This window comes from Selaginella moellendorffii, unplaced genomic scaffold (assembly GCF_000143415.4).
Source record: "Selaginella moellendorffii unplaced genomic scaffold, v1.0 SELMOscaffold_26, whole genome shotgun sequence".
NCBI classification, from domain to species: domain Eukaryota; kingdom Viridiplantae; phylum Streptophyta; class Lycopodiopsida; order Selaginellales; family Selaginellaceae; genus Selaginella; species Selaginella moellendorffii.
In genome coordinates, this window is record NW_003314287.1 from 1,061,629 (window position 1) to 1,082,875 (window position 21,247).

General features: G+C 49.0%; 5 protein-coding genes across 5 annotated transcripts; 2 read left to right on the forward strand and 3 right to left on the reverse strand.

The window, feature by feature from the left end:
• Window positions 1–459: 459 nt before the first annotated feature.
• LOC9637851 (phosphatidyl-N-methylethanolamine N-methyltransferase) lies at window positions 460–1,086 on the reverse strand. Its single transcript, XM_002975112.2, has 2 exons — window positions 815–1,086; window positions 460–752 (listed from the first exon to the last, which is right to left on the reverse strand). The coding sequence occupies exons 1-2, from the start codon at window positions 1,057–1,059 to the stop codon at window positions 503–505; spliced, it is 495 nt and encodes a 164-aa protein (XP_002975158.1). The 5' UTR covers window positions 1,060–1,086; the 3' UTR covers window positions 460–502.
• A 30-nt stretch (window positions 1,087–1,116) lies between these two features.
• Window positions 1,117–3,379, reverse strand: LOC9628827 (glycosyltransferase family 92 protein RCOM_0530710). Its single transcript, XM_024680179.1, has 2 exons — window positions 3,148–3,379; window positions 1,117–3,088 (listed from the first exon to the last, which is right to left on the reverse strand). The coding sequence occupies exons 1-2, from the start codon at window positions 3,308–3,310 to the stop codon at window positions 1,494–1,496; spliced, it is 1,758 nt and encodes a 585-aa protein (XP_024535947.1). The 5' UTR covers window positions 3,311–3,379; the 3' UTR covers window positions 1,117–1,493.
• A 204-nt stretch (window positions 3,380–3,583) lies between these two features.
• Window positions 3,584–6,130, reverse strand: LOC9628828 (probable methyltransferase PMT17). The gene is made up of 5 exons (XM_024680178.1): window positions 5,338–6,130; window positions 5,049–5,259; window positions 4,629–4,929; window positions 4,040–4,564; window positions 3,584–3,980 (listed from the first exon to the last, which is right to left on the reverse strand). Exons 1-5 carry the CDS (start codon window positions 6,022–6,024, stop codon window positions 3,755–3,757), a joined length of 1,950 nt encoding a protein of 649 aa, XP_024535946.1. The 5' UTR covers window positions 6,025–6,130; the 3' UTR covers window positions 3,584–3,754.
• A 2,870-nt stretch (window positions 6,131–9,000) lies between these two features.
• On the forward strand, window positions 9,001–11,638 carry LOC9628829 (probable methyltransferase PMT21). The gene is made up of 9 exons (XM_002974934.2): window positions 9,001–9,114; window positions 9,174–9,545; window positions 9,614–9,762; window positions 9,830–10,025; window positions 10,087–10,297; window positions 10,351–10,648; window positions 10,705–11,079; window positions 11,133–11,210; window positions 11,266–11,638. Exons 2-9 carry the CDS (start codon window positions 9,264–9,266, stop codon window positions 11,495–11,497), a joined length of 1,821 nt encoding a protein of 606 aa, XP_002974980.1. The 5' UTR covers window positions 9,001–9,114; window positions 9,174–9,263; the 3' UTR covers window positions 11,498–11,638.
• Window positions 11,639–13,414: 1,776 nt separating this feature from the next.
• LOC9628830 (putative rRNA methyltransferase YqxC) lies at window positions 13,415–15,099 on the forward strand. The gene is made up of 9 exons (XM_024679937.1): window positions 13,415–13,548; window positions 13,600–13,685; window positions 13,808–13,910; window positions 13,977–14,133; window positions 14,200–14,328; window positions 14,396–14,482; window positions 14,536–14,580; window positions 14,646–14,786; window positions 14,855–15,099. Exons 1-9 carry the CDS (start codon window positions 13,418–13,420, stop codon window positions 14,924–14,926), a joined length of 951 nt encoding a protein of 316 aa, XP_024535705.1. The 5' UTR covers window positions 13,415–13,417; the 3' UTR covers window positions 14,927–15,099.
• The last annotated feature ends 6,148 nt before the right edge of the window (window positions 15,100–21,247 follow it).

Consider the following 21,247-nt stretch of genomic DNA (forward strand, 5'->3'; position numbering starts at 1 on the left):
CTCTCTCCCTCTCTCTCTCTCCGTTTTCGTTGTTCGAATGTCTATCACGAACACAGCCAAAGTTTAGCAAAGCGAATTTTCCTCGTGAAGTAGCCCACTTGTATCTGCGCAGCACTAGTGGAACCCGACTGCTCCAATATAATCCGTAAGACTCTGACGGGAACAGCTTCCCTGTGCAAAAGACACAGTCCCATACCTAGCAATGCGTGAAAAGGAAGTAAGAATCCATAAGAACCACAACTTGTGACATGTTATCGATTAGCAAAGATTTGAGTCTCATCTATGCTTTACGCTTTTGTCTTCCAGGCAAACATCTGTTAGAAAAAAGAAAAAGAAATCCACAGTACCTGGAACTTAATAAATCCTTCCTAAGGAACTGGCAGCTTCCGGTGCCGCCATGACGAAAACTATCAAGGTGGCCATCACAAGAGATCAAAACTTAGAAAAAATGGACGTGTCGACAGATCAAAGAAAAAGAATGTAAAATTGATCTCAAGCTCGATCATTCTTTCTTCCTGGCTCGAGTGGAAGGATCTTCGGCACTCTCGACGAACATCATAAACAAGTAGCCAGCACACCACAGAGCGATGAATCGAAACGGGATCCAGTAAACGCAGCCAAGCAAGCTCAAAATGGAACCAAAGTACTGCGGATCGCGCAAGTATCCGAATGGAAACTTGTCTACCCAGGGAATGCTCTTGCCGAAGCGCACGCCATAGTAGACTCCATCCTCGCCAAGCAGCTGATAAACCCTGAAACCATCAATCGACACCGACAGTGAGCACAATCTTCCCAAATCTTTCAAGATACACACCTGATATTCAATGCCTGACCCACAGCGATGGGAATCCACACCCACAGCGGCGGCCAAACAGAGAAATCAGCGACGGATGCCAGCGCCAGGAACTGCACAGCCTTCATTGCCGTGGACGCCAGCGCCATCGCGTGGCACGGATCTGCTCCACCGCACAGGCGCGTCCATAGCGAGGGCCGCATCCAGAGAAGCGCGTAGAATGGGAAGGGCAGCAGCACTCCTGCTGAGACTAATATCGCTTCCATTGCTTCCCAAGAACCCTAAACCTCTGTGCGTCTGCCACGTGTAAAGAGCACATTAACAAAGGACAAACATGAGCATATTCCTTAATTTGAATTTGTTCTAACGCAAAATTATCACAATTTTAGTATCGACAACTGGGAAGATCAGTGACAGTACCTTTGTTGGTTGACAGGCATTGTCTCCTCAATCAATTCCCAGTTTGATCGTTCGCAACTTCTCTTCGCTGAGCAAATGTTGTCGCTCTCAAGCTGTTCGTCTCCCCCAAAATGTCGCGGTTGAATACCCAGTTCGATCGTTCGCAACTTCTCTTCACTGAGCAGACGTTGTCGCTATCAAGCTGTTCGTTTTCGCTGCTTCCACCAAAAACATGTCGCGGTTGTTCTGTCGATCCGTGGGTGAGAATTGACAGCAAAATTACCTCCACGAAAGGAGCTTGCTACTGCCACGCCATTTGCCTTACACCCCTTCTGCCACGCTGCGAAAACTCCCGCAAGACGTAGTCCCTCAAGCTCGTATCGTTCACCTCGCAGAACTTGTGCTTCCAGTTGACAGGCTCCACTTCCTGGGTGCCGAGGCCGGGAGTCCTGTCGTTGGAGTCCAAGTTCTTCTTCTGCTTCCAGTCGGAGACGTAGGCCGAGACTCGCCTCCGGAACTTGCCCCGGAACTCGTCCCAGGCCTGGTACTTGTAGTGGTTGATGACGCCTTTCGACGATGGAACGCTGGCGTTGGCGTAGCCCGGCCGGAGCTGGAAGTGGTGGACGACGTTGAGCAGCGAGGGATCCAACGCGCCCAGCAGCACAATCGACTTGTGGCGCTGGAGCTTTCTCGTCCGGCAAGTGTAGCCTTGGGTTACTCCAGTCACGGGATGTGTCTGCTGTCCCGACGGACCGAAAACTCTGCAGCCGAGGAAGATCTGGCCAACTGTGATCATCTTGTTGCTCTGCCACGGCCTCCAAAGACCAAAAACTTTCTTCTGAGCTCTCTCTGAGGAACTCATGCTCTGCACCAGTGCCGTGAGGGGCCGGGAGTTTTTCTTGATCCACGCGGTCGGATAGATGAACTCGTCGACGTCTGCGTAAACCATCCAAGTGCATTCCGCCTCAGCACGAAGCGCACAGTGGGAAAAACCAGCTTCCTGGGATTTGACCCAAGGCCAGAAGTGCCTGCTGACGTTGTACTGCTTCAAGTCCTCTAGAACCGCGGTGACATTGTCCTCGCTGTTGTTGTCGTAGAAGAAAAACCTCTCCACTCCAAGCTTCGAGTGGAAAATCACCCATTCCTTCAGAAACTTCGCCACGTTGAATACCATGGTGCACGAGCACAGGAAGTACTTCCTTGTCACCTCCATCTCTGCCTTCCAAACCCCGAGGCCCTGCTCGTAGTAAGCCACCGAAGGCATCAGAGCCTTGTCCACGCTCAGCGTCACTTTCTTCCCAGCAATCGCCCTCCAAGAACTCAATGGCGGATGCGCACAGCGGAAGACCTCCTGGGCAGCACTGGTGACTTTGGTGATCGCAGCTCCATCACCAAACACACAGTTCAAGTCCTTGACGCGCCGCTGCTGGCCCCTCTTTGTAACGATGCCCTTCGCGAACACCAGAACGTCCAGTGGCGTGACCACAGCCTCGAAAACCAGAAAGTCCCACTGGAAAGCTTCCACCTGTGGCGAAGAAACTAGCGCCCGGCCGCTGTCTACGTCCGTGAGGGACACCACGCCTCCACTAGCGCCGATCTTGACCTGGGAGGAGGAGGAGAAATTGCAGCGCACAGCTAGCCTGCGATTGTCCATATCCATCCCCTGGACGCTAACAAGCGTCCCATCGCCGACAACGCAGCCCAGACTCTGGCGCTGACGAAGAAAATCGCTCGAAGCTGGGGTCTTGATCAGCAGAAGGACTTCTTCTGGCAGCGCCACAACGTCCTGGATGTAGACATGATCCACGCTCTCTGGCTCCCAGATTTCTGCCTCCTCGACACGCAATTTACTCCCGGTCAGAAGATTGCTGCCAAGAACCGGCAAGAACACATCCCCTGTGCAAGAATCCGAGAGACTTAGCCTCCGATCGATCGAAATGCAAGGGGGGACATACCTGGAGACGAGCTCGACATGAGAAATCCAGCTGCGACGAGCGAGAAGACGACGAAGACACCGCACAGCGCGTCCAGGCGCTTGAATCTCGAAATGCCGAGCGCCACGACCGCCGCGGCGGCTTGAGCTCCGCCCTGCGCATTCTTGGAGATGGATCTTGCCATATTTCCTTGCTGAGAGGTGATCCACCCTAACCCTGGCCTCGAGGCTCCCACATCACTGCGCTACTCTCATTGTCACTCCCATTCGACGTGGCAGAGAGGCTCACATTTAATCCTCCAATCTATGCTGCTCTGAGTTGACTGACAGTGTAAGGAATCGAACCCGGCGTCGTCTCGAAAAAAGAAAGAACAGAAATTGAACTGGCGACCATTCTTTGATAAAGGAAAGAATGTTATTGGCAGGAATCGAACTAATGACCATTCTTTGAAAAGAAAAAAGAAAAAAGAATGCCATTCTTTCATTAAAATTTCTTGCTTTGTACACTTTGTGGTCACCAGTGAAGAGAGAAAGACGACGATCTCTCTCTCTCTTTGTGGTGTCGTCCAAGCGATCAATCATCCATCCTTTCCCCTACTTCCGGGAAAAATGCCGCAAGTTCTTCTTCTTTAGCCCGAGGACTCTCCCACCCAGTAGCTCTTGACTGACACTAGAATCTTCTCTCGATTGAAAGGCCCTGTTTCGTGATCCACCATCCGGCTCTCCCACTTCATACCGCTCGCGATCCTCTTGACTTTGTTGAGAACATCCACCTCGTCCCGGATGATCACAGCTCCTTCAGGGCGAAGAATTCTGTCCATTTCCAGTAAGATGTCCACCAGATCGCACTTGTTCCTGCCAGAAAAGAAACCAGCTTGAGAAACGAAGAAACTGTAAGCTTCACGAGAACCTACCGCGCTCTGTACATGCTAAACACCCGGTTTGCATGGATGAAGTCGTAAGTCCTGGGGTACGTCGAGAATGCTTCGCACCAGTCGTGGTACACCCCGATGAATCCTCGCTCGTAGATCACACCCAGCGTCGTGTTGTCCATGAACGAGCTCTGCTGGGGAATCTCTCCGAGAACGTCCGCGTTTCCGGACGAAAATGGTGGCACCGCGTTCATCACCCATACCCGGTTATCGTTGGCAAAGGCAGCCGCGAATCCACCCAGCCCCGCGTTCATGTCCATGATATTCCTGTATCGCCCCTGCCCCAGTGGAGGAATGACGGAGTTCTTGTAGTAGCCCACTCGCTCGTTCCACAGCTTTGTGTCCGCCTCGTAGACATCCGGTGTGACACCCGGGACCAGTCCGGTTGCAACTCGGGGTGGGACCTCGGTTGCCCGAGATGGCCATTTCGCCAGCTTCCCGCCGGACACTTCCGATCTTTCGGTCACTGCTGGGAGTGGAGTAATGCATGCCTGCATTGGCTTGTACCTGAAGTCACGATGAGTCAGATCTATATCAATGACTAGAAATGGAAACACCTTTGATTACTTACCACGCCTCGTCAGCGTCCTCTGCCTTGCAAATAGGAGGATCCCTGTACACCTTCTTCCGGTTCCTCACGCAATCGTAATGGTTTGTTGGTTTCCTCCACACCGCCAGATTTCCCCTCTCCACCACCTTCTTCCAGCAGAGAGCTTTCGCGAGCTCCTCAATGGCGGTCATCTCGCCCAGCAAATCTTCCTGGGTCCGCTGCCAGCCCTTCCAGTGCGTCTGCCAATTCACCGGCGGCCCCGACAGCACCCAGTATCCTCCAGGCCTCAAGACGCGATCAACTTCGGCGAGATAGACACCATCTGCAAAGCCGAGGCATTAATTGGCATGGAAAATCGGAAGAGCAGGATCTAAACCAGAGGCAGCCTAGACAGGGAGTGAGATTGGCGTGAGCTTGGGAGGGAAAGAAAAAAAAACCCACCGTAGTCCTTCCAAGGAATGAGGCAGCGGGAGCAGTGGGCGAGATCAAAGGCCCTGGCAGGATACAGCAGCCTTTGCGACGCCATAACTCCCAGCATTGCGGGTACGCCTCGCTCCAGAGCAAACTGCACTTGGCCCTCGTGCGTGTCTCTCGGGGCAAACGACATTGTCAAGACATTTCTGCTGAGAAGAAATGCTCCAAAGCTCGCCACCTACATGATCCATGGCCGATAACTTACATCATAGATAGCCAACGAAACGTTTTCTATAAAGCAAGGAGAAAAACTTACCCCGCAGCCAGTATCAAGCGCCGTCCGGATCGATCCATCCTTGAGAGGAACGAGCTTGCCAATGTCATCAATGTAGGCGTCGGCTCCTTTCGGGAACATAGTGCCACCGCCAGGGAACTTGAATCGATCGCCCTCGTATTGGATCCAGTTCTGGACCGCCTTCTCGACGGTGAGCTCCTTGTGTGGGACATTGGCGTACCAGGCGAAATCCCTGCTCTTGGGCCAGGGGAAGGGATTGCGATACCCGGGAGGGGCCGGGATGAGGCATCTGAGACGCTCCGAGTCCTGGGCGGGGCAGTGGCGCTCCCGGTAGATGAGGCGATCGCGGTCGAAGCGGAGCGATCGCTCGATGTCCTCGCAGGGCGTGTACTCGCTGAATTTGAGGGCGCAGGAATCGAAGGCGAGATCGAGGAGGGCTGGATCATCGTCGCCTCCTCCCGCGTGGTGCGCGGAGAAATCCAGCGACGAGGCATCGCCCACGGCGGCTTGCTGCTCCGGCCGATCGCAGTGAGTGAGATGGACTCGCGTGGTGTCGATCTTGACGGTGGAGCTCGGCTGCTGCTGCCATGCCCCAAGAATGTAGAAGAAGAAGCACAGCCCGCCGGCGCCAAAGATCCAGGAGAGATTGCGCCTCTTGTCGCCGCCGGGCGCGTGGAGCTTTGGCGACGCTGGAAAATCCTTCCCCATCCTTCTTTGAAATCGAAATATTTCGATCTTGGGGTGCCGCTCAAGAATCAATGGCACCGCATCGAAAAGAGCGCTGCAAAGTCCCGATTACCGGCGCCCTGGCGCGCGGCAGAAAGAACAATGCGCGGCAAAGATGAGGCCGCTCCCTCGTCGCAATCGATCACCAAACAGCCCGAAATTTCACTGGGAGAACGCCCGACGCGCCTGGAGCGAGGACGAAAAGGGATCCTGATGGCCTTAGCTGGTGATCTTTGCGCGCATTTCGTGTGCCAGGACTGGAAAAGCCCTGGGACAAAGGCGAGATCGTCGTGGCTGCTCAAGGAAGAACCCTAAAGCACTTGCTAGACAGAGAGAAAGAGCGAGCTCTTTTAGCTAACTTCCCTTCCCTCCAAGTCCAAGAGAGAGAGAAAGAGAGGGGGAGAGACTCGCCCGTGTCGAGATGATATCGAATGATTCCAGGGAATATTTACGTTGGCTCCGCGAGTTCGATTCCTGTGCCTGTCCTGTGGCAGTTTTCTAACAAAATATAACAGAACGACCTTGGCTAACCGACCGACACTCACTAGCCTGACCATGTTAACACCTCCAGTTTAGCTCTTAAACAAATAGTTTTAACGTGTTCTTCCGGTGTTCTCGCTCGCGGCGAATTTCTCCTCGACAATCCTTTGTTTTTGCGCTGGATTTGACGTTGGAGCTCGTCGAAAGGAATCTTGGGGTGAAAGCAACGTTTGCTGCGGCTGGGCTATACAAATCACTGGCCCGCTTCGTCAATGGATGGAAATGTCTCGCCCAGCTAACGCACAGCTCGCATTGTCCACACAGGCTTAATCGTTACGTCCACTGGGAGGAGCTCTGAGAGGATCACGGCACGAACGCAAAAAAAGTCTAGGATGATCAACCCCTGTCCCTGGAAACTTGGAGGTGTCAGTAGACAAAAGACTCAAGTGACCTGGCCAAGTTGCAAGCAAGGATGAAATGAAAATGAAATGCTTACGTGAGATGAGATTGACAAGCTTGAGCCACGCTCGATGGAAAAACTGCGATCGATCCAATGGAAGAGAGCCTTGACATCAATCGCGCTTTGTTTCGTTGTCCTGCGTGGCTATGGACGAGTCCAAAGCGCCGACACTCGTCAACAACGAATCTTCTGTGATTGTTTAAAGAGTAAATGGAAGTACCTCGCTCGCTCGCTCGCCATCGCTAGGAGTTAAGCGGAGGAGTTAAAGCTTCGTCGTCTAGCTCTCTCGCCCAAGCAGGGCTCCCGCGGACTGTTTCCAGCGCAATCTTCGCTACTCCACCAAACTCCAACCGATTGCACAGCGAAAACAAGGTGTGAGACGACGACCTCGCAACCAAAACAAAGCAAGAAACATTCAAGAGTAACTAGACAACAGAAGAAACGAGACAATGAAGCCGCAAAAAAAAAAAAAAAAAAAAAAAACCAACTACGAGGTTCATGGCTAACTAAACAAGAACAAGCAAACCAGAGCATACGAACCTGGAGTGTCGTGGTACCCGCACACGCAAGGCTCGTGTTTTGCTCGCTCGAGCACATAAACATCGTTGCTTTGGAGAAGCAAGCCTGCGAAATAATGTGTCAATCGCTTTAAGCGAGAGATCTTACATTACATCCAGGCTTTGGCCGAGAAAGAATGACACGCAAAATCTCGCGATCTTGGTGGACATGGACGGCTCTGGCGGTGTGTCAGGGGGGTGTGAATGCCCAACAGGGGGAAACAAACAAAGAACATTGGAAGTCGATGCCGCGGGGACGCATTTAGAGCAAGCGATCGAGTGGAACGTTGACATGATCGCGAGAATACCTTGCGAGGAGCGATCGATCCATCGGAGACGCTAATACGCCGCTACTGGATGTTAACGCCTATGGCGGCAAAACCCTAGAACGGAAAATGGGCTTCCTTGATGTTGGCTGTGGAATATTTCTTATTGATCAAGCTTCCATTTTTCAAGCGCGTGGTACTGGTGCCCGATTAAACTCCAAAAGGTCGTTACATTGCCACAAATCTTTTATTTCTTGAATAGTTTCTCTGCTGTGTTTAAGGCGAAGACTAATCTACCGAAGAAACGTCAGTGCGTGATTTTTAAAGTTTTCACTGATCAATCCAGCAGGGCTCCAAACATATGTGGACAACGATAGCTTTCATCGAGATCAAAGAGGTTTTGAGGAGCGGTGCTAGAAAATCTTCAAGGTTTTCAGGTTCGCAACTTAAGAAATGACTTGATGTGCTGAGCACAAACTCGATCCCTAGGGAACAGCGTCACCATTTCTAAACGCAAAAGGGCGCTCTCGATCCCTGACAAGCGTCCTGGATGCCACCATTGTGAGGCCTGGAGCGCTGCAAATTATATCCAATTCTGCAAGCTCTGAGGAAGATCACGAGCGTGAGTGAGTGAGCCGGTTCACAACTTTGGAGAAAGTTGTTTCAAGCCAGACTGATCACAGTGCTAAGTCTCACTATCATCGAATTGTTTTGGCAGCTTTGCGCGTGTACAGGCCAGCAAAAGCATATTAACGCGAACTCACAAGTTCGAGATACTCCAGTAGCAATCAAAGCTTTGGACCATAATTTGATATCTCGAGAGCTTTAAAAAAAGTCCAGGGACTTGCGAGAGCATTTCATCAGCGCTCCAAAGATCAAAGCCTCGTCTCTCGACATTACAAATCTATTCCATGGATTGGATGCCTCTCGGGGGAGCAAATATGTTCCCTACAATAGCTCTATTTGTCCTAAGTTCCAATCGCTCCAAAAGGAAGTATAGCTTGGAAGGAAGCCTTCTTTATAAAGTACTACAGCCTTACATTATATTTTCCTTCCTGCCTTCCACTCCCGCAGTGTTGATCATGCCACGAATGATCCAGCTGGACGGCAGTGATGCAGAAGATCCAAGTGCTTTAACTGCTACACCTGGCGGCATCTCTGACCGTCCATTGCACGATAGCATTTTTTAAATAATCGTTCTAAGCAACAAGGAAGCCTTTGTGCTGTGTGGCGCTTTGCGGGAGGAGGACGAAGGCGCGTTCTCGCTGTTGGCGCCGTGTTCGTGAGCTCTGCCGCGCCTCCCCCGACGGTGAGTCTGCCGATGGCGAAGATTTCGTGAATGATCTCCTCCGGGATCTGCATTGCTAGGGTTGTGGCGTCCCGTGGATCCGAGCATTGGCGCCGCTCGATGGGATTCGCGTGCCTGTGAGGCGGATTTGCGAGATTATCGGTGCCAGGATGAAGGACAGGGAGATGAAGCTCAATGTGGAGAAGAAGCAGCAAAGATTCGTGCCGCTGGCGTTCATGGTGATCTTGCTGTGCGCGATCTCGTTCTATCTCGGCGGCGCCTTCAGCTCTACCAAGGCGCGTGTGATTCAAGTCACGAGCGGCGCCCCCGCCTCGAAAGATCCGATCAGTATCCAGTTAACCAAGGCGGATTGCTCCAGCGCTTTCAAGCAGGAGCCATTCCCAGAGTGTAACATCACATTCCAAGATGTGACGCCTTGCACCAATCCACTGGTACGTTATCTTCCTTTTTCTCTCCCTTGTTCTTTCTTTTACTTAATACTAAATGGGTGTGACCGCAGCGATGGAGGAAATTCGATAAGCACCGCATGGCATTTCGCGAGCGGCATTGTCCTCCAATGTCCGAGAGGTTTCAGTGCCTAGTTCCTCCGCCCGATGGATACAAGGTTCCTATCAAATGGCCGAAGAGCCGAGACGAATGCTGGTATAAGTAAGTTCGTCTTCTTCTTTTTTGTCTTTGGTTTTGGTTGCTCAAGCCTTGTTGTTTTGATGGCTAGAAACGTTCCATTCGAATGGATCAACTCGGAGAAGGCTAACCAGAATTGGCTTCACAAGAGTGGGGAGAAGTTCATTTTTCCGGGTGGAGGAACCATGTTTCCAAATGGAGTGAACGAGTATTTGGATCAGATGGAGGAGCTGATTCCTGGCATGAAGGATGGATCGGTTCGAACAGCATTGGATACTGGTTGCGGGGTAAGAAGAGAAAAAACGCATTCTCGTAAGCCTTAATAGTCTTTTTCCTTTAAACTTTCAGGTGGCAAGCTGGGGTGGAGCTCTGCTGGATCGTAACATCATAACCATGTCACTGGCACCAAGAGATAACCACGAAGCGCAAGTTCAGTTTGCTTTGGAGCGGGGTATTCCTGCAATCTTGGGCATTCTTGCGACCCAGCGCCTTCCTTTCCCGGCCAATGCTTTCGATATGGCACATTGTTCGCGATGTCTGATACCTTGGACAGAGTTCGGTAAGCTGATACTAAAGTTTCTCGTGTTTTCGACGGACATGCTTCTCTTACAGGAGGAGTTTTCCTTTTGGAAATTGACCGTGTGCTGCGTCCTGGTGGTTTTTGGGTCCTTTCTGGTCCGCCTGTCAACTACGAGGTGCACTGGAAAGGATGGGATACCACAGAAGCGAAGCAGAAGGCCGATCTGGACGCCATCAAGGGCCTACTCAAGAAAATGTGTTACACCCTGTACGCGACGGAAGGTGATATTGCTGTGTGGCAGAAGCCTGTGGATACGACTTGCTACGAGAGTCGAGAGCCTTTGACGCATCCTCCAATGTGCGACGATAGCATTGAAACCGACGCTGCTTGGTAAGTCACCATATTTTCTTTTTCTCTCACGGAACTAAATTGCTTCGGTTGAAAAGGTACGTGCCAATCAGAGCGTGCATCGTTCCCCAGCCATACGGTGCGAAAGGCCTCGCAGTTGGTCAAGTTCCAAAATGGCCACAGCGGCTGTCCAGTTCACCAGACAGGCTCCGATACATCTCGGGTGGCAGCGCCGGCGCTTTCAAAATCGATTCGCGCTTTTGGGAGAAGCGCGTGAAGTACTACAAGACTCTCCTTCCGGAGCTGGGCACAAACAAGTTCCGAAACGTCATGGACATGAACACCAAGTATGGAGGCTTCGCAGCAGCTCTGACGAACGATCCCGTCTGGGTGATGAACACAGTCTCCTCCTACGCAGTGAACTCCTTGGGCGTTGTTTTCGACCGAGGTCTCCTTGGCACACTGCACGACTGGTAAGTATCGCTCTATTTCTCTTACTGCTGAGCTTACCAAAACTCTTTCTCAGGTGCGAGGCGTTCTCGACGTATCCACGAACGTATGATCTTCTCCACTTGTCCGGCCTCTTCACTGCGGAGAGCCACAGGTATGCGAGAGGGAGAGCAGCAGCTCTGATTCAGATACTGATGCTTCCATCACAGGTGTGAGATGAAATTCGTGATGCTGGAGATGGATCGCATTCTCAGGCCGGAGGGCCACGCGATCATCTCCGACTCGCCGGAGTTCGTGGAGAAGGCGGAGATCATCGCTCGGGCAATGCGGTGGGACTGCACTCGATACGACAGTGCAAAGAATGGCGAGGAGCCGGTTCTCATCTGCCAAAAGGAGCTGTGGAAGGCATCACCAGCATCCGACAGTGACGTGATTGAGTGAAAGAGTAGTAGGCCGCGATTCGTTGGGCGTTGTAATCGAGCGCAGTGGCGACGGCCACGCCCCAAAATTTTGTCAAAGTTGTATCAACTACTTGGAATTGGTTTCTCTTAAACTTGAGTCGTTGACTTTTGTAAGCTTTAATATGACTTTTATGTTGACCTTCTCTACTAGAACTTTTGATCCTTGACTGCACTGGGTATGGCAATCTCAGCAAGAAGAGAATGAAAGCTTTGCTATCTCGGCAAACTTTGAACTGTAAAGCATAAGTACAAGGCCACAAACACAGACAAAATGGAGAACGTACTAGCTCGAGACCCTCTTACAGTTTCTTAGAACTGCAAAGACCTGCTCCAGTCTAGAGTCTGATTTGTTTCGGACAAACGTACCCCTGCAGCAATGAAGTTTAAGCAACAATCAGCTAGCAGAAACAAAAACGCCACTAGATACCTTTGCTCTGCTCGGCTGCCACCTTGCCAATCTCTGGCCACGACAGACCACTCTCTGAAAGAGCCTTCAACCCTGAAAACACAGAGCAATGTGAGCGATCAGTGCTGCATTCATCAACGTACCTGAGAAGCATCGATTTATCCCCCGAGCGAAGAAGGCATTGCGATACGGCTAGCACAATCTTGCTTCATCTTCTCACTGGGTGTGTTGATATTTGCCACAGCAGTGAAGTCGAGCTCCACACTCAGGAGCTTTTGCATCATAATTTCAGCCTTGCTTCTCTTCTCGAGCCAATCCCATTTCAGGCTCTGAGCCCCACACCGCAAGTACAGCACTCCCCTAATAAATACGCCTGTTTCCTGATTAGGAAGGATGACACTTCGTTCCACGTCCAATTCCCCCTATCCAACACCAACACTCTAAGTCCACCAGACGCGACCTCCACAAGCACCCCGATTTCGCCTCCAACTTCCAGCATGTAAGACTTGTAAATCCCAACTTCTTTCAAACACCAAGCGCGCACCCACTTGGCGGAGTTAATGGCTGCCATATCGTCGATCTCCAGCAGCACCAGCGCACCGTGCTGCCAGCACTCCCCGAGGCGATAGCACACGCCCCCAACACAGACCGTGTTGGAGGACAGCATGGACACGGTCTGGTACTGCGGCACCGTCCAAACGCCCAGCCTCGAGTCGAACACATACGAGTTTAGCCAGATCCGGAAGAACACCACCCCCTCATCGCTAGCATACGTTGTCAGCATGCAGGAAGCGATGTTAGCTTGAACCCCAGGAACAGATACCCATTACTGCATCAGCGGATTTCCCACCAGGAAGCCTTGCTTGTTCGTGAAGGTCTTCCGCTCCATGAACCGGCACAAGACGAGGCCACCGTGAGAGACCAAAGGCTGCGAGTTTTGTGGTGCTAGCCACTGCTTCCAGCCCGGGAGGGACGTGCCGCAGCCTCGTCACCTTTCCTTTGTGCTTGAAGATCGACACAAAAGGGCCCCTGTAGTGGTACCGTGTTTGCAGCCTCCTCGTTTTCCTGTTCACTCCGTGATGCAGCAGGAGGAGCGTCTTTGCTGTGTTGCGCCCGTGTTTCCGCCACAGCGCCTTGAAGCCTGAATCGTCGCGCAGCAGCGCAGCCCAGGCCTTGCACACCAGCTGCGCCCGCACTGCATCGCGGGCTGACAGCCACGAGAGGATTTCCAGCTCCAAGTCCGGTGACAAGCTGGTCATTGCCCGATCTGGTCAATAGTCCTTTATATAATCTAATATGTCTGATTGATTTGCGGGGTGATCTTCTGAACGATTTCTCGACTTGTACCTGTCACCGGGCTATGTTAATCTTCTCTGTATCGTTCTTGGTGTCTCCCAAAAGACTTTGAAAAGGATTGGAGTTACACTGTTTGGAGATTTTAGAGTTTTATTTAGCTGAAATATACTAGATTATCTTTTAGGGTTATTTAGTTAGATGAGGTTCATTCGTCTCTTCTCCTGTGAATGCTCTCGGTTCAGCCGCGCATCGCCAATGTGGAGGATGAATCAGCGAATCCGTTCATTTGCGAGCTCGGCGAGCCTGGAAGGCCACTCCGACTCGAGGAAGTGAGTGTGTCTAGATGAATGGATCTTTTAAGCTGTGATTTTTGTCTGAAGGAAGAAGAAAAGGAGATTGGATGAGCTCTGCGTGGAAAGATATCCTCAGTTCGCGCGGAATGTGGTACAATCCTGGATCATACAAGGCAAGGCAACGCTCGTTTCTTCTTCTTCTTCTTCTTCTTCTTCTTTGTTTTTTCCGTGGTGTGGTCTTTCTTATTCCAGTGTTTTTTTTTTGAACAATGGAAGAGTGTTTCCGTGTGTCCAGGGAAAGTTTTCGTGGATGGCAGGCCAGGAACAAAGTCTGGGATGCAAGTCGCAGAAACATCAGCAATCGAAATCACAGCCCAGCCTCCAAAATACGTTTGCAGGCACGTCTTATTCCTCTTTTCTTCTGTTTTTTTTCTTCGTCATAAAGGAAATGACGATCAATCCAGGGCCGGAGACAAGCTCGCAGCAGCGCTTGAGCGATTTGGGTGTGATTTAAATGGTAAAGTGGTGCTCGACTCGGGGCTCTCCACCGGAGGCTTTACTGACTGCATGCTACAGCATGGTGCCACGCGAGTGTATGGAGTCGACGTTGGCTATGGCCAAGTAAGTCTTTGTGTTTCTTTGGAAGGGAAAAAGGAAAGCGCTAACTTGGATTGAAACTCTCTCAAGGTTGCCGAGAAAATTCGAACCGATAAAAGAGTTCGCGTCATGGAGAGGACAAACTTACGTCTCTTAACTCGGCTACCCGAGATGGTAGACTTCGTCACTCTGGATTTGTGCTTTATCTCGGTTTTGTTGGTGAGATTCTCGCAGTTCCAGCAATTTAGAGGATTGACAAGCTTGTTTTTTCTTTTTCCAATCTTAGGTGATGCCTGCCGTGTGCTCGGTGATGAAGCAGGATGCGAGCGGCATAATTCTCATCAAGCCACAGTTTGAAGCGGCCAGGTCTCAGGTGAGTCTCTCTGTTTTAAGCGTAAGCAGGCGTATCATCGTTTTTTCTCGCAGGTTGGCGGTGGTGGGATCGTGAGAAAGCCCGAAGTTCACAGAGAGGTCTGTAGCAAAATGGAATATTTATATCTTTGCTTGACCTCTTTTTCTCTTGCTTTTGTGTGTAGGTTCTTGAGAAGGTCATAGATGGTGTTGAGGAGTTTGGCTTCGCTTGCAAAGGCTGGATGGAATCCCCAATCAAAGGCACCGATGGCAACACAGAGTTCCTGGCATACTTCCACAGGATGACCAAACAAACACCATCGCAGGTTCTGGTATCTAACACTCGCTTGCTGATTATCTTTTTTTTCTTCTTCTTCTTCTTCTTCTTGCGCAGTTAAAACGCGAATTTGTTGCAAATAAGTCAAAGAGTTACTACTTGGATCTTCTTGAACGCAAGGGATCTTAATTTCTCTTTGGAGCAACGGAAGATTCTGTACAAGAACTTTGCTTCATCTTTGCAAAGTTTGGGTTTTTTTCTTCTGGAGATCAAAATCCATTCTAAAAGCACATAAGCAGTAGCATTTTTGTGGTCGACCTCAAAATGTGGCAACATAATCAAAGCACCGGAATTTTGTCTCTTGGACGGTTTTAATGTTAGTGAACGACAGAATGATGGTCTTGCAGCTTCTCTCGAATGCAGTGCTTCGAAGGAGAGTCACAGATTCCAAGCTCTCGGGCTTCCATAGCAGTGATCCAGGCTGCAGCGGACAAAGCAGCCTTGGCAGCGGAAAAAACGCTTGCGAGAGAGCATGCTCCAAGAAGGAGTTCGTCCAAACGCCCGATGCAGATGCAGAGCCAGTTTGGTAGTTTGCGAACCAGATTGACAAGCGGATGGTGGAGAGCCTTGAAGTGACTTGGATGTCCACAACAGCTGACGCTTGGTTTGCTTTTTTTTTAAAAAAAAAATTATTATGACTATTCCTGCTTTTGTATATATTATATCTTTTATCCATATATGATCTATTAGTTTCTTATTACATGTATTGTTTTTTATTATTTGTATTTCTCCATTATTGTTTGAAATGGTTTTGCTTCTTTTTTTTGATAGTTAATATTAAACTCTCCTTGTGAGGGCCAAGTGTACGGTTACGATGCCGTATACTAATATTAGCGTAGTGGGATTTTGGTAGTCGTCGGATTGGTTTCAATCTGGATCACTCGCTTCTGTATATAAACTAGGGTTTTTGGGCTAATTAATATGCACATTTCTGTATTCCCTTTCCATATTCCAAGCACTCACATTGGTGGAGGTGAGGAGCACCTTTGATTGTCCCTGAGGAGTGCTTGGATTTGGGATTTTGGTTTAGATCTAGCTTTTGCATTGTCTAAATCTAGTTTTTTCCATTTCCTTCTTTTTGTTCTTTCCTTTCAGGATTTTGGTTTAGATCTAGCTTTTTGCATTGTCTAGATCTACCATTTCCTTCTAGCTTTTTGTCATTTCTCTTCTTTTGCTCTTTCTTTTTCATTTGTCTCCATGGCAGATTAGCAATCTCCTCCTTTGACTCTCGAGCAGCAGTTGGTCCAATTGCTTGATGGTATGCACTTGCAATTGAACAACCAAACTCAATTGATGGCGGCATTCACGACACGTAGTCCAACTCCTCCTACTCTTGGTGCCAATCCTTGCGTTCGGCCAGAGTTCTTTCGTGGGAATCCTGGGGATGATGTGTACCATTGGTTCGATCACTTCACGGTGATTGCCACATATCATTCTTGGGATGATGCTTGACAGTTGCGTGAGTTTCCCACGTGTCTCCAAGGGACAGCATTGCAGTGGTACAATGGTTTGAGCGCAGCCACTGGTGGGGATTGGAGTGTTCTCCTGGACATCTTCAAACGTGCCTTCGGACATGCCGATGATTGTGATGATGCTTTCTAACAATTGCATCGTCTTCGCCAAAGGCCATCTGAGTCGGTAATGCAATTTGGCGTTCGTTTCCGAAGTCTTTTGCTTCGTGCGGAGCCAAATATGTCGGAGCGGATCAAGCTAGGAATGTTGTGGCCAGCACTTCGTCAAGATCTTGTCGGACTTGTGCATGCACTTGCTCCTGCCACCCTTTACGATGCTCTTCGCTTGGCACAACGTTATGAGACGTCGCCTCTTCCACTTCTCGCTGCACGTCCTTCCGCTCCACTTCCTATGGGTGATGGTCCTGTTCCAATGGAGGTTGATGCTGCTGCTGCTCGAGTCCAAGGACAAGCGCGAGGACGTGGTCGTGGCCGTGATGTTCGCTGCTGGGCGTGTGATGAAGTTGGTCATACTTATCGGCGTTGCTGTCATTTTCTGGATTGGCGACCTCCATTTCCTGGGTGGAGACCTTGGCGTCAGCAACGTCCCGTGGGTGCTGTTGCAGTGGAAGGTCTGGACACCGAGATGCATCCGGGAAATGAAGAGTCGCGCGAGTAACGGAGGGACCTTGCGCGAATAAGTTAGTGACCCCTCCATCTTTCTTTCGGGAGTATCATCAAGGGGTTCACTCGGCATCGGTTCATCCAGTGTTTACTTTCCAAACTCGTTTTTATAACAAGAGGTCTCCTATTATTCTCTCCGTGCTGGTTGATACAGGTTCGAGTTTATCTTCTATTGCTCGACCTGTTGCCACACGTTGTCGTTTACACTTGCGTCGTGCGGCGGAACCAGTTTTCATTCTTTATGGCAACGGCCGTACACATGCATGTGCACGGGATGAGGTGGACCTGGTTGTGCGTGTGGGCAATCTCGAGCTTGAGTTGTAGCCGTTGCAGGTGGTGCCGAGTCAAGCTTTTGACCTCATTCTTGGTATGGATTGGTTGCAGCGCAATCATGCCAAGTGTGACTTTGAGGCTTCTCCCCCTTGTCTCATACTTCCTTATGTTTCATCCATTCCTCTCACTTCCATACCTCTTCGTCCCTCTACTTCTACCTCTGCTTCCATTACTTTTGTTCCCCCACTCTTTCCTTTTGTGTTTCCATCTTGTTCTGCTTTTCCCTTTTTCGATCCCTCCGACGATCTTTGTGTTGCAGCAGTTGACCGACTCATGAAGGAGTATTCTGATCTCTTTGAATTTGACTTATTGTCTGGGGCCAAGATTGCCACACATCATCTGATTCCAACCGGGGATGCTCGTCCAATCAAGGTTCCTGTTCGTCGTTGGTCACCTAAGGAGATCAAGATTTTACAAGCAAACGTCAAAGAAATGCTGGAGAAGGGTGTTATTCAGAAGTCGGGGAGTCCTTGGGCATGTGAACTTCATCTTGTGACGAAGCCTGATGGGAGTATTCGTTTCTGCATCGACTATCGTCCGTTAAACGAAGTGACAATCCCAAATGTGTATCCTCTTCCTCCCACTGCTGATCTCTTGGATCGTCTGGGGCGAAGTCGTTGGTTCACCAAGCTAGATCTTGCTTCTGGGTATTGGCAAGTACCGATGGTTGAAGAAGATATTCCTAAGACTACTTTTCGTATACCATTTGGTTTGTACGAGTTCTTGGTGATGCCGTTTGGTTTGAACAATACTCCAGCAACTTTCCAACGGATGATGGACGACGTTCTTTGCGATATGCCGGAGGTGACTGCTGACTTCAATGATGATGTCTTGATCCACTCGGAGGGGACGTGGGAGGAGCACGTTTGTGATGTTTGTAAAGTGTTGGATCGGCTACGCGACGTTGGTTTAAAGCTGAAGCGGTCAAAGTGCGTGTTTGGGTCCAAGGACACAACTTATCTTGGGTACCATATTTCTCGTGAGGGTTTGCAAGTTGATCCTGACAAACTTGTGGCTGTTCTAAAGTTCCCTACTCCGAAGTGTGTGAATGATGTGCAGTGCTTTTTGGGTAAGGTGCAGTATCTCGGTCGTTTTATGGATCATCTTTCCGATCGCACTACACCATTGCGAGCGTTGCTGAAGTCATCAACGTCATCTTTCATCTGGTCTCCGGATTGTGAGCGAGTGTTCGTGGATCTCAAAGAACTATTGACGAATCCTCCGGTTTTGGCATATCCTGACTACACTCGACCTTTTATTTTGCGTGTAGATGCTTCTGATATTGGTCTTGGAGGTGTGTTGATGCAAGAGAGCTCGAGTGTGCCGGGTCAGCGCCATCCCATTGCATACATAAGCCGTACATTACAACCAGCGGAGATGAACTACTCCACGACGGAGAAGGAGTGTTTAGCAGCAGTCTGGGGTTTCGAGAAACTTCATGCCTATCTACATTGTTCTCGGACGTTACTTGAAGGTGACCATGCTGCTGTTACTTCATTATTGAAGCGGAAGAACCTGGTTGGTCGTACGGCTCGATGGGCTTTGAAGCTTCAGATATATATGATTTCGATGTTGTTCATCACCCAGGGAGTTCTATGGCTGATGCTGATGCCCTTTCTCGAGGTCCTCTTCCTTCTCCACTCACTTCTCATGTTTCTGACGAACCTATTGTTCCAGCATCTGTGGATTTTCTAGATGAGGATTCTCTGCCGTCGGCGGTTGCTGTCCTTGACGTTCAGTGTCCACAAGGTGCAGAGCAAAATCTACCTTCTCTTGATGAGGTTCGCGAGGCTCAAAAGATTGAGCCGTGGATTCGGAGGCTTCGAGATGGGTCTGAGAATCCTGCATCACTTGCTGATGACTTGCCTTTCCGGCATTTACATTCTCAATATCGCCTTGACGATGGCCTTCTTTATTTTGTGGGGACGGATCCTAATGATCATTTACGGCTGGTGGTGCCTTCGGTGTTTATTCCGCGGTTTCTCCATGCCTACCATGATTCTCCTGTTCGAGGTGGGCATATGGGACACCATCGTGTCACCGAGAAGTTGCGCAGGTCTTTCTATTGGCCGGAGATGCGACGTGATATTATCCGGTATGTGCGTAGCTGCGTTTGGTGCCAAGCTCGTAATACTCCCCTTCATGCTGCGGAAGGACGGTTAGAGTCAATTGCGGTTTCCCATCCATTTGAGTTAGTGGCGTTTAATCTTATGGGACCTTTTCCACGGTCGACTGCTGGCAATGAGTATGTTATTATTGCTTCTGACTACTTGACTCATTAGGTGGAAGTTGGTGCTCTTGCTAGCACCTCTGCAACTGCTGTTGGATACTTCCTCCTCAATCGAGTGGTGTTCCAGCATTCTTGTCCAGAGCGGATTCTTTTGGATAATGGTCCCGCATTTATGGCTGAGGCATTTCATGTTTTGACGTCTCGGTTGGGGATATGCCACACTTTCACGAGTGCTTATCATCCACAATCAGACGGTCTGGTGGAACGGCTTGTTCGGACATTCAAAGGGATGATTGCGAAGTATGTGAACTTTCAGCATTCGGATTGGGATGGTTATTTGCCGTCTCTTCGGTATGCATATGTTACAGGGGTGTAGAGTTCTGTTGGTGCTTCACCATATAAACTCCTATATAGTCATGATCCAATATTTGGGATCAGTATTTGACGAGCATTCTTCCACTTGTCCGAGCAGAGTCTGCCGAACACTTAGGCCGCGTACAAGTGGGACAACAACGGCACTACAACTCCCATCATCGTCCACCTGCGGAGTACAAAGTGGATGATTTGGTGTTAGTCCGTTTTCCCCATCTTACGGTACGTGGTTTATCTAAGGGGCTTCTTGTGCAATGGAAAGGACCGTATCGAGTGTTGCGACAAATTGGACCACAAGTTTATGAGGTTCGGCATGACGTTTAGCAGGCCGATCCTCCAGAGATTGTGCATGTGCAACGGCTAAAACACTTTGTACAAAGGGATCAGGAGGAGTTAATACCACCTACAGATCCACCGATGCCTCCTCCTGATGTTCCTCCGGATCCCGGCCCATCTTCAAGAGAACCCTGATGGTCTTCCATTATCCCGAGAGGAGGGGATGATGTAAGAGCCAAGTGTACGGTTACGATGCCGTATATTAATATTAGCGTAGTGGGATTTTGGTAGCCGTCGGATTGGTTTTAATCTGGACCACTCGCTCTTATATATAAGTTAGGGTTTTTGGGCTAATTAATATGCACATTTCTGTATTCCCTTTCCATATTCCAAGCACTCACATCCTTTAATTAATATTGGTTTTTTATTATCTATTTTTAAAAATATTTTTATATTTTTTGTGAACATTTGTATATTAATTCCAGGTTTTCTATGTAAATTTATTATCTGTAATTGTTTTTTATTTTTTTCTAGTGATGTATATGACATTGCCATTGTTTCTGTTTTTAAATGTTCTAGTTTTTCTGATTTATAGTTATTTGTATGCAATATTGCTATATGTGGGGGCTGTTCATGTATATATGATTTATATTTATTAAAATATAAATCCTCATGTTTTTGTGTTTTTACTTCTTGCATACATATTATATCTGATGTTAATAATTGTGAATCATTCTTTATATCTTCTGGATATGTGGTAATCAATATTGTGTTTAAAACTTGTATAAAAGTTTGGTTAGCTGTTTTTTTCTTCTTGTAAATCTATTAAATCAATTTGCTATGGTGCTTCTATTGTCATTTGTATTATTTCTTTAGCTACATCTTTATTGATTTTAATATGTTTATGTTCAATTGGTCTATATAAATGTATACCTTTTAGTGTTTGTGCTCTTGATAATGTTGTATATGCTTGTCCTGGAGGTTTTACTTATAACATAAAACAGTTTAGTAATATTTATTATTCTTGTTTTTTTATTGGTGTCTAGTTTTTTTTTCATTATTTTAGTATTATATTTTTTTTAGCTCTTGTTTTTCACCTATTTT